Source organism: Sinocyclocheilus anshuiensis, unplaced genomic scaffold (genome assembly GCF_001515605.1).
Source record: "Sinocyclocheilus anshuiensis isolate Anshui unplaced genomic scaffold, SAMN03320099.WGS_v1.1 scaffold1931, whole genome shotgun sequence".
Lineage (NCBI taxonomy): Eukaryota > Metazoa > Chordata > Actinopteri > Cypriniformes > Cyprinidae > Sinocyclocheilus > Sinocyclocheilus anshuiensis.
The window spans coordinates 373,841-385,267 of record NW_015548329.1 but is presented as its reverse complement, the minus strand read 5'-3'; the positions used below and the strand labels follow the sequence as shown (position 1 = coordinate 385,267).

Below are 11,427 nucleotides of genomic sequence, written 5' to 3'. Positions count from 1 at the left end.
GTGTTTGTGTTGGGGGACTGGAGTTGCCTAAGGAAGAAGCTGTGATATCACTGTAGGTGACCTTGGTTCCCCGTCAGCCACAGCCGTATGGAAACTGGTATGTGCGTATGCATACATGTGTGAAAACGTGTGTGCATGTGTGCTCAGGCAGAAAGCTGTGCAGTGGCTGTGAAGCAGAACATTAGCTTAACTTTTGAGGTGCATTTGCCTAAAGCCTGAATGAAAGAGCAAACCTGCAGTCTTCACATGTTTTCTTCTCTTTCCTTGCTCTTATCAATAAGGCTGTAACCTGTGTCGTAAATACTTTTAAAACTGACATAAATGCCATGCGTACTGAGCTTAGCAACCACATTGTCAGTGTAAAGAGCAAAACCTCTATTTTCATGTAAGAAATATGACCTGAAAATCATCCAAGTTAACCTATTATGCTAACTACAATATATTAAATGCTGGCAACTGTTTTTATTTTTGTTTAATTATGTTATAGTCCCTTAATCCTGCTTAACGTCTTTTTTTGAAAATAATAATAACAGTAATAATAATAATACATTTAAAATGAGCAAATAAATAATAGATTACATTTATTCAAATTAATTGCTCAAAACCAGATTTTCCTGAGTAAAAATGCACTCTAAAAAAATCCGTAAAAACAGGGCACAACTGTATTAATATGAAGGATTTTTTTTTTTTCATTTTGAGTGTTTTACTTGTTGTTTGTATTTATGCTTGGTGTTTTACAGTAATGTCCATCCTGCCAGAAGTATTTTTTTATTTATTTTTTTTACAGTGGGCATGGCTTTTTAATGACCCCCAGATGACAAAATTAAAAAAGTACAAGAGACAGGGTCGTGGGTGTCATCTGTAAAGGACCCCAGGCTGGGTCTAAAGTGTATGTCCTGACATGTCACATTTGGATCTGGCAGGGGCATGAACAAACTAATTTTGGCTCAAAGAAACTGTTTCTCACTCTGGCTGCAGAACATGGAACAGATGCAGGATGAAATACAAATAAAAATACATGACTAGCTAAGTTTGCAGAATTGTATGTTATCTGCTTTCACATATATTGGATATTCATTTTAGCCTAATTTATGAGCCACATTGTCCCACATTCTCTATTTGCTATGTAAAAAGAGTTTTTAATTGCTTCAGCCATTTAGGCCTTCTCAAACCGCAATGCTGTCTAAATCTGCCATGAATGCTTTGATTGCCTTTGTGATTTATTATGCTGGTATGAGATGGTCATTGAACAGTGAAAGTCACGCAGTAACCAGCAGCTTCTACATTTGAATTCTAGATGCCTATTTACCCAGAATTCCTGTAGAGAATGTAAATGAGCTGATGGGAATTTGAATGTAGCCAGCTATGAGACTAAGAGTGGAATAAGAAAGGAAGAATAGAATGTGCAATCCACAGGAGATTTTTCTCCAAGGCATTCACCAGAATCTCAGAATAGAGAAGTAGGCTTAGAACTCAGATTTAGCCTTTTTGCTGTAATAAAGGAATCTATTGTATGATTGGGTTGGTATAAATAAGAACCTTCTATTATTATATTTAACATGGTGGATTTGTATTGCTAAGTTTTCTGGTTTAGACTGAACTGAACATGAACAAACCCAAATATCATCTTTTAAAAGTAATGCCTAAGCCTTTTTATTTTTGGAAAAATCTTTTTTTTTTATGTTTTAAGATATGCAGCCCTTTCAGTTCTTTTAGTAGGCCAGACATCAAAGATTCACTAAATAATTTTTTAGTTGCTCTGACGAATTTTAATTTAAAAAGAAAATTCACCCAGAAAAGAAAATTCTGCCATCATCTACTCATGCAAATTCATGACTTTCTGAATATACAATTAAGCTCGAAAATATGAAAATTGCAAGCTGAGACAAATCTTGCGGTCAGATTAAATCTTCTGCATAGAAACCAGTGAAGAATCCAGATGTTCATATTCGGATAAAAGCATAGCTACACAGATAAAAGCATCTGCTATAGCGCATAAATGTAAATGTAAAATTTTTGTGTGCGATATGTGTCAGACAGTTGAACAGTCTATCTGAGACCACAGCAACAACAGCTGGTCAGTTGCAAACGGCTTTGTGCTCTTAATATGTCCTCAAATGAATCCTCAAGACATTTGTCCCTTCCCCATTCAGATAGTTGTCTGTTCCTTTTAAATGGTCACACCATTTATTCAAACAGAAGCATCGGTGCCAAAAATGGCAAGAAATAAAGTCCAGATATATCAGGTGCATATGGTATGTGAGAACTAGCACACTATGGGGAGATTGAAAATACATTTTATTTATAGGCCACACACCATTTATTCTTCTGTCATACTTTTGCCTACATTATACACCTCACAAGTTTGGAGCACAGATTCTCAAATCTTGTTTAAAGGAGGTTGTGAAGCTTGTTGAGTGAACGCTCACACGTTTTCAGAGTGTGACAGCTCATGTAACACCGGCCTAAGTCTGGATTGGCTTGTTACCAGACATGGTGACCTGAAAATGAGATTTGATGCTGAGTGACTCTACAGACACAGGAAGTGAGTGGAGCGATTTTCACTCGTTCATGTAAACCCAAGTATAAAGCAATCTTTCAGGCTTTTATGGTTTAATAAACCATGTAGACAAGAAACACTAATGACAGAATACCGTTCATAGAGATAATTACGTCAATAATGAACGGATGTCATGAAATAAACAATGCTGAGCAGAATGAACAAAATCAATTGGGCATGTTTATAGGTCTATTGGGTCTATTATGTCACAATATGAATAATTTTCCTTTAGAATTTTAATTTGACTTGACAAGATGTGTGGCTGTCTATCTGATGAATGGTTTTGTAGCACTCAGTAGCAAAAGGGAATATTTGCTGTTTTGCAAAGGATCTCAAAGTCAAGTTTAGCCTAAGGCCACATCCTCTTTAGTGACATCCTCATGAACTGCTCCCCACACAGCCTGGCATCACTTCAAATCATAATCAAAATTCACTCGAAGGTCGATGGATTTTTCAGAGTAAAGCAGTATGTTTTCTTTAGAACCTTTTCAAGGTAAACATTTACATACGAAAATGCAGGCCATGCATTAGTTTTTAAACCTGTTATCAGATATGAAAAGGACTTCATTCATAGATTCACGATGAAAAAAAACACGTTCAATTAAAAAAAAGCAACAACAACAACAAACAACCTTGCAGCAGTAGTTCCCAGAAATTCACCATAAAAATATAGTGATGATGACAGGAGGCTAAAAAATGAAATTGCAAAATAACTGCAACAGGGTGATCTGCAAATAAATAAATAGGTGAACATATTGATTTATTAAATTAAATATTGATTTGAATTGATTTTTAATTATCTTACCTAAATATTATCTTAAATCTTCTGCTAAACAATAGTCCACTTCAATGAAAAAACAACAACAACAACAACAACAAATCAAAAGAAAAGGGAGATATAGGCCTGCAATACGCACACTTGCAATCTTTGCACTTTGTTTACTTACATGTATTTCCTTTATTTGGCCCAAGTGTTCAAGTGGGTATGAAGTGTAAACCATGTGTAAAAAAAATGTATTACCCAGTGGGACACACTTCTATAACATAGTGGTGTAAAAAAATGTACAATTTTTACAGAGATTTATCTACACATTTTGATTGTCAATACTTTACCCTTAAAAATAACAAAAAAAAAAGAATCTAAATATAATCTCCCAGGGCCTGAGCATTGGAATGTTTTCAGACCAGGGACAGTTTTGCACACTCACTTCCTGTTGTGTGCTCATGCCAAATGGTCAAGAATGCAACTGTGGGTATTAGAACAAGCCCACTAACATTTATTTGCAAAAATGTTACTAAAGCCCATTTATGTAGTTAACTTACCCTATACTGATAATGACTACATGCAGCTGATAACTGGACTTTCAATGAATAATGACTTATTAAATGTGTAGCAGACGGAGGCACCCATGCAAAAATAAAAACACCATCAACACGTGAGACTAAAATAATGCTAATGCCATTTTCACTAAAGAAAGCAAAATTATGGATTGAAGACTCCTATTGTAACTGGTTTAACAGTTTGAAACGAAAAATGTCTTTGATGAATTTATATTTTTTAAACAAACTTTTCACTTCACAACACAGCTTTTATCAGCTGTATGAGCTCTCATTCTGACGGCACCCATTCACTGCAGAGGATCCATTGGTGAGCAAGTGATGTGTTACATTTCCTCAAATTTGTTCCAATAAAGAAACAAACTCACCTGCATCTTGGATGTCTTGAGCATGATACATTGTCAGCAAATTTCCATTTTATGAGTTAACTATTCCTTTAACTATGAACTAAATAACATACAATGTGGCATAAAACAGGTGCACGACGATTTAAAAGACGTAATTGTACCGTTTTTCTTTAGGTGACTCGTATTTACTTAATAAAGCATAATTGTAACTAAAAAAAAACAAACATCTGTTGCCTTGTTGAATGTTGACTTAATTCACGTTCATCTTTCAGTTTCATATTATCTTTGCGCTTTCTCATTTGATTTGTGCACTATTGTCTTATTATCTATCCCAACTTGTATAGCCACTACTGCAGGAAAAAACTACTCCAGCCATCCAGCCAATGGAGGACGGCGAGGCGGAGAACGCTCTGCAATTGAACTAAAGGACCGCAGGCAGCTGTACACGAGCATCCTCTATTCTCCACACGCGCCCACATCACACAGTCAATGGATTACACCTTCTCTCTCCAAGTGCAACACCATCTGACCGTGTACCCAACGCACTTATACGAGGACTACAGTTTAGAGTTACAGGTATGTTGATAAAAATGAAGTCAAAGTCTTTGCTAGTTTGTTTAGCGGTTATGAGCGCGGCTCCAAACTAACCCTTCTGTCTACACTGTTGGAGATACTTGTCAAACGCATGAGCAACATTAGAAAACCGGATTATATAGTGGTGTTGTACTTTCTCAGATTTGATGCTGCTGTGACGTGCGAAAAGCCCGTTTTAGCGCGAGCGATGAATGTGAACGCGTGCTGTGATGTTTACATGATAAGGAACACAGGAACTGTAATTACATTTCATAGTATCATACTTGGTGTTTAATTTGAGAGACCTCAACAGTAAAATTTTCGTGTGATCTTTGTTGTTCCAAGAAGCAATGATGACCCCGAAAAAGGTAAATTTCGGTGGCACGAGGCACTGTTGACAGATTGCTCTCGGTTTCGTCAATCTCACAGCTGTTTCATTTACTGCAAACGATCAATTATGTATCACTGTACAGTCCTGAGAACCTGTATTTACCTGTAACATATGTGAGAACCTGCATTTATTTGTGTCAATTTTCAGTCAAATGCGCTTTGATCGTCGTTGTTTTCACCTGTTGTGATCGGTGTAATTTCCTGAGACAGTAGTGCTAACCCTTGAACATATTCGGATTTAGTGTAGTGCCCTGGGCAATTGATGGATTATTACCTGTCCTATCTAGCCACACGAACGACCGATTGATTTAGACTTATAATATGAAATGTGCAGTCCTATGTACCAGGAAACAACATTTTGCAAAGTAAGTTAGATTAGTATCATGAGTATTATTTATTTTCAGAATTCTTGTTGACTGAATGATCTTGCGTAAGTAGGTTTTCTCTACATGTAGGGTACAGGTTGTTCTGTACAGTGCATTGAATAAACAAAGAAAAGAAGCGGAATGTTTCATAACTTTTTCATTTTTACAGTCTTTGTAAGTTTAGTGGACACTCTCCATAAAATCACTATGCCCACATAAGTAATCAAAGTTATTTTAATGCATGTGTTTTTTCATAATGAATTTTGCTATATCAACCATGTTATTTTCCTGTTCATTACTATGAAGCTGCTTGTATTGTATAAAGCATTATATAGATAAATGTGACTTGACTTGCTTTGAGGAACTGAAGAGCAACCATTTGTACTAATTGTATTTTTCTAATCATTGTTATTAACATAATAATACATATGCAATAATTTTCCTTTTTTATTATATTACATATAAGTATTTAACCATTTGTTTAAGCAGCACCTGAAACTTATCGGGACAGACTCATTTTAAATGCTTAAACTTTAAGCCTTTGAAATGAGTCTGCCCCTTTAAAGTTTCTCCTCCAGGTGCTGCTTAGATCATCTTTGTGCGGAACAATGGTAGTTTTAATATTCTCTTTCATATTCCTTGGAATGCAAATACATGACACAAAAGCAGATGTCTTTTTTGTAATAAGTGGCTTCCCTCTTCTTTAACCCTGGATATGTACTTTGTCCACCCAAGACTTCAGATGACATTTGCTGTAGTTGGTGAAGAGCCAAATATCATTCTTTTAGTTTAAACTTGTCTATTTGTCTATATTAAATTCTAGAATTATCATTTAGGATTATAGATGAAAAATACATTATAAGTTTTTATTTTTAGCCATTCATTAGTGTACCGTCTAACAAGCTGGACTAATAAACAGTTGTTAGGAGAGAGCAGAGTGAGAGTAAGATGTTAATTATTGATGTTTCCTTGACACTGTTTTTCTTGTGCAGAGAAAAGAGGCTCATCTTTAATTTCTATTATTATGGCGTGTTTATTAATTAAGATTCTCTGCCTGCTAGCTAGCCAGTGGAAAACCGTATAAAGAGAGAAAGGAATGCCAGATATAACAGCATCACTGTTCATTCATTATAGATGCTTCATGGTCTGAACTGTCCCGCTGTAGTGTGGTTTTCAGTGATAACTAAGGGAGTAGAACAACTTCAAAGTTTGCTCATTTGAACATTATTTCCTGTCAGCATTCACACGTGAGCCTCCCTGCCTCATGCCATGTTTTTAAAATTAAGCCATTTTCTCAGTATTAGGGGCAGTGAAATTGGTTGGTCACCTCTGGTTGGAATCCTGACTCCACTGACTCCTGTGGAAAGCCTGCCATATTACAGTTGCACTTTCTGTTGAGGTTCATCTTTGTGGACTGTCTTATTCACATCAGAATTTGTGATAAAATCGCAATAATTGAGATTTCAAAAGAGCTGATGTTCAGATCATGCTGTATATAGCACATATCTTTTATAATAAGGAGCAGTTGAACTCTTTGAGACATACTTTTTTATTCTCTTATTCTAACATAAAAAGAAAAGACAAAAGTGCCGTCTCCATAACCACAGCATCATAATTCGTCTCTCAGGACTTCTGAGGCAGAAGTGACAGCCCATTGCCTCTCCAAAACTGTGTTTCCATTGGGAGGGACAAAGCCCACACTTATGGAGAGGAAAATGCCTGGCCAAAGCCCAGGGATATGATATGATATTATCTTTCACTATCTCCATTTCTGCTCACAGGAATTAAGTAGCAAAGCTGAGGTTTAGACTCCCAGGCCAGCAATATTTCTACAGCAAGACTTACAGCAATACTAGCAATCGTCAATGCACCATGAATACATATGCTGACTGAAAACCTCCTAAAATGCCAGACATGTTTTTATTTATTGAAAATATGGTGTTATCCAGTCATTTATTTAATAAAATAAGGTTGAAAAATTCAGTTGTTGTCCAAACATACCTCTTACATCAAATCTTATTATATTATCAACAGTATAAGGGTTATTAGCTTTGAAGGAGTGAGGAAAGTTGATTCTCTGTGTCCTTTATGTGAACCCTTCCTTCATTTTATCAGATGTTGTTGGGAGTCCGTGGGGTCCTAGTGTGATGAAGAAAATGAGTTTTCTAATTTAATCGAATTTATAATAAGTGGTCCACATAAAAAAGCCCTATTCTAGTGTAAGACATGTTTGTCGTGTGGTTTCACACTGAGGGTGTATATTGTAAACTGAACGCACCCTGCAGATATTAAAGGTGCAAAAAAGGTAGCTCCAAATTAAATGGCACATTTCATAACCGATGGCGACGTTCAAGGTCGATTTTTGTGCTTACACCCAGTGAATGCATTGTCGGTTTGAGAACCGTGTAGTACATGTTCTGAACTCTTTTCCAGTGAATAAGTAAGTATTGCGAAACATGATTTGTGTAGAATTAAATCAAAAAGTTAAATTTTACCTTCCCTTGCTATGTCCTCTTGCTTTGGCCTAGGCTGATTCATAATTCAGGTATGAAAGAGGCGAGTACTCTTCCACCTCAGTTACATTACAGCATTGGAATGGTGTTTCCGTATTATGTTGTGGAAACTGGATAAAGATTCAGGTTTATACTGATGTATGATAAAATGATGTATTGCAAAAGCGCATAGTTGAATTTTTTTTGTCTAGTTTGAGTGTAATTGCTAGACTAAAAATAATTTTCAGAAGTTGTAAAACAAAGATTTTTGGCAAATGATTTACAAGAAAAGACTATTTCAGTTATTATTTACTTTAAAGGTGACATGTCAAGTCAAGTCTGCTTTATTGCATATCATGAAAATCTGACTTTTCCAGGTTTTATTATAATATTACCGCCCCTTAATCTGTAAGCTTCCACTCAAGGTGCCGTCATTTTGATTTCGCAAGCTACAACGGTGTACCAGTTCTAATGCCATGCCGAAAGTTTGAGCAAAACATGTTAACTGTTCTGTCTTTTTGGCTGCACAGACGAGCACAGAACACTATTTAGAGTCCCAGCCTCAGAGGAGACAAGACAGCAGTGGATTTATTGATTTATTTACTGTATATTGCTGCTGCCACACAGATCTAAAATAAACATGCGATTTATTTCCCAGCTGTTTACCTTCACAGACATAACCAACTGTTTTTGTAACTCGTGTGTTTTTAACGTAAACTTGTGTGTGAATGAGAGCTTAGTTTAGTACTCACATGCTGTGACAGCCGCTTTCTGTCCGTGTGCTTCAGATGTGTGCGCTCAGAAAACCTTATATCTGAAGTTTAAACTCGTATGGTTTAAAACGCATGATTTCAGCACGATAAACATGGTAATCAGAACCAAAACAGATGTTTTTAGCAGATAGGAGCTGCAAAGGCTATTCTGGAAAAGGGGGCGGGGAGCAGCAGCTCATTTGTATTTAAAGACACAGGCCCGAAAAACAGCTTGTTTCTGCTTCCACTCAAAATAGGCATTTTCAAAATTATGTAATAAATGATCTGTGGAGTATTTTGAGCTGAAACTTCACAGACACATTCTGGGGACACCAGAGACTTATATTACATATTATAAAAAGGGGCATAATATGTCACCTTTAAAAAATTCACGTTTAATTCAGTGTGTTACTTGCCATTTCTTTGTAATTGTTGAAATGTACTCAATTTCCATGTGATAAGTGTTTCTACACCAATTTTTGTTTTATGCTTCTGGAAGATGCTTCATATTCATACATATCATGCAGCATGACTGTGTGACAAACAAAATGTTTGTGTTCAGGATTCAAGTAGATCAACTGATGATTGCTGTTCTCATAAATACCTCATAAGCTATATACAGTATATATATATATATATATATATATATGTAACCTGTCTCTGGACTCCATGCTGGACAGGACTGTGAAAATAACTGTGAAAGTCTTCAGACTAAGACCAAGTTTTTTACATTACAGCAGGGGTTTTCAAAGTTTTTCAGGCTGAGGAACCCTTAGTTCAGTGGTTCTCAACCTACAACTATCCAAAGCCTACTTAATATGAATATGTTTTAATTGCAATTTCTAGCTGTAAAAATGTTTAAGCTTGGCATATCTAAAAAATATATATTCATTATAAAAAGGCGTTTAAAGATTTTCATGAATTTACAATTTACATTTCCAGGTCTTCAAATCACACTTTTAAAATGAATTAAAATTGAAATGATTTAAAGTCATCTCGATGCCCCTTAGTGGGCCCCATCCCACTGGTTGAGAACCACTGCCTATAGTATAGGGAAGCAATGATATTCGAATTCTGGTTGATACAATAAGCTGATAATTATTTTTGTGTACCATTATTTCCTTTTTTTCACAAAATTAATTTGAGATAATTGGCAGACACCCTGCAGCATTGCCACAGACCTCCAAATTCTCATGAATTTTTTTTTTTTGCTCACATAATGCCCATCTGAATGTTGCATGTCTTCCAATTAAAGTGATAGAACAGGATAATGATGTTTGACCTTCAGCTAGCCACAGGGAAGCAATGTTTTTGCTTTGAGAAATAAAATGAAATAACATTGAAGAAGTAGCAAGTTTGCAAAGGTGAGAAGAGAAATAAGTGCTTAAAATGTCATATGTGATCGGTTCTATTGTAAGTTGATTTCAAATAGGCCTAGCTCACCAACACCACATTTAAATTAGTTAGATGCTGGGTTATTGTAGCATGACCAAATTATTACATAAAGCCATCTTAATTTACTCCATGATAATCACCCACCGTGACAAATTTATTGTCTGCTGTCAGGAGCAGGTCGCTTTCCTTCATCACGCTACAGTAAATTCTATCACATCTCCTTGGTCCTCTGCAGATGACAGCAGATGTTTTCCCCATCCCCTGGACACATAACACCACTGTCTTCTGTAGGATGGTGGAACAAGCATTTTGTACTATATTCACATAACAGCCCATGTCCATGATGCATCCAAAATTCACGAGTCTGGCAAAGAGAGATACTTTGTTCTTTTGCATTGAAACATCTGCTGTGTAAAAGAATCTCCTCTGTCACTTTATTTTGTAAACCATTGGGGGGAGTGGACTTGACCCACCCAGCCTTTGGCTTATGACCAGGGTGTGAATTACGGGGGGTTCGGGGGGGTCTGACCCCCCTTCTCAATTCAAGATATGAGGGTAAATAAATAAATAATCTGCGAATATCTGCACGATTGCAAATGTTACACTTATTTTATACAACAGTTCAATAAACAATAAGTTTATTTTGTGTTACATTTTTGACACAATATTATCAGTATTGTCTGTTTTTGTGCAGTTTTGCCAGCAAAAATATTATCTATAAAGCTACAGCAGAGCTGTTGTGCATCTCTGATCAACACACAGCGGTCAACATCCACATTTTTGAATGAATCGATTGAGCCAATGATTCAGTGAGCCATTCATAAAGACAGTCACTTGCTTCGTTTTCTGAATGTTTCATATTTAGAGTATAGTTTCTTTCTTTCTTAAAATCATTTCATATTTCAAAATTTCATTGTTTTTTTTATTGGTTGAATTAAAAATATTTCTTTCTAAAGCTACTTTTTTGTAATGTCTATTTAGTGCTTTTGTAATTTAACACAATAATGACTTTAAATTATCTTTAATTAATCAGCACATGAAGTGCCAATCAATTTTATTAATGAGATTAATTCAATTAATTAATCAGTTTATGTAATTAATTAGATGAAAAAAAAAGAATTTCTTGACAGCCCTTTAAAGCATAAAAAAATTACACAATAAATTCATGTTAATTTACACCAGACACCCCACCCCACACCACATGTGCTTTGACCC

The 11,427-nt window shown here is 35.8% G+C and overlaps 1 protein-coding gene across 2 annotated transcripts in view; it reads left to right on the top strand.

The window, feature by feature from the left end:
• The first annotated feature begins 4,657 nt into the window (after nucleotides 1–4,657).
• zmat4a (zinc finger, matrin-type 4a) overlaps nucleotides 4,658–11,427 on the top strand; it is an 86,965-nt gene continuing 80,195 nt past the window's right edge. For both annotated transcript variants that reach the window (XM_016444384.1, XM_016444382.1), the window contains exon 1: nucleotides 4,658–4,821. In XM_016444384.1, coding sequence (XP_016299870.1) covers nucleotides 4,735–4,821 — 87 coding nt within the window. In that variant the 5' untranslated portion in view covers nucleotides 4,658–4,734. The remainder of the gene's footprint in view (nucleotides 4,822–11,427) is intronic.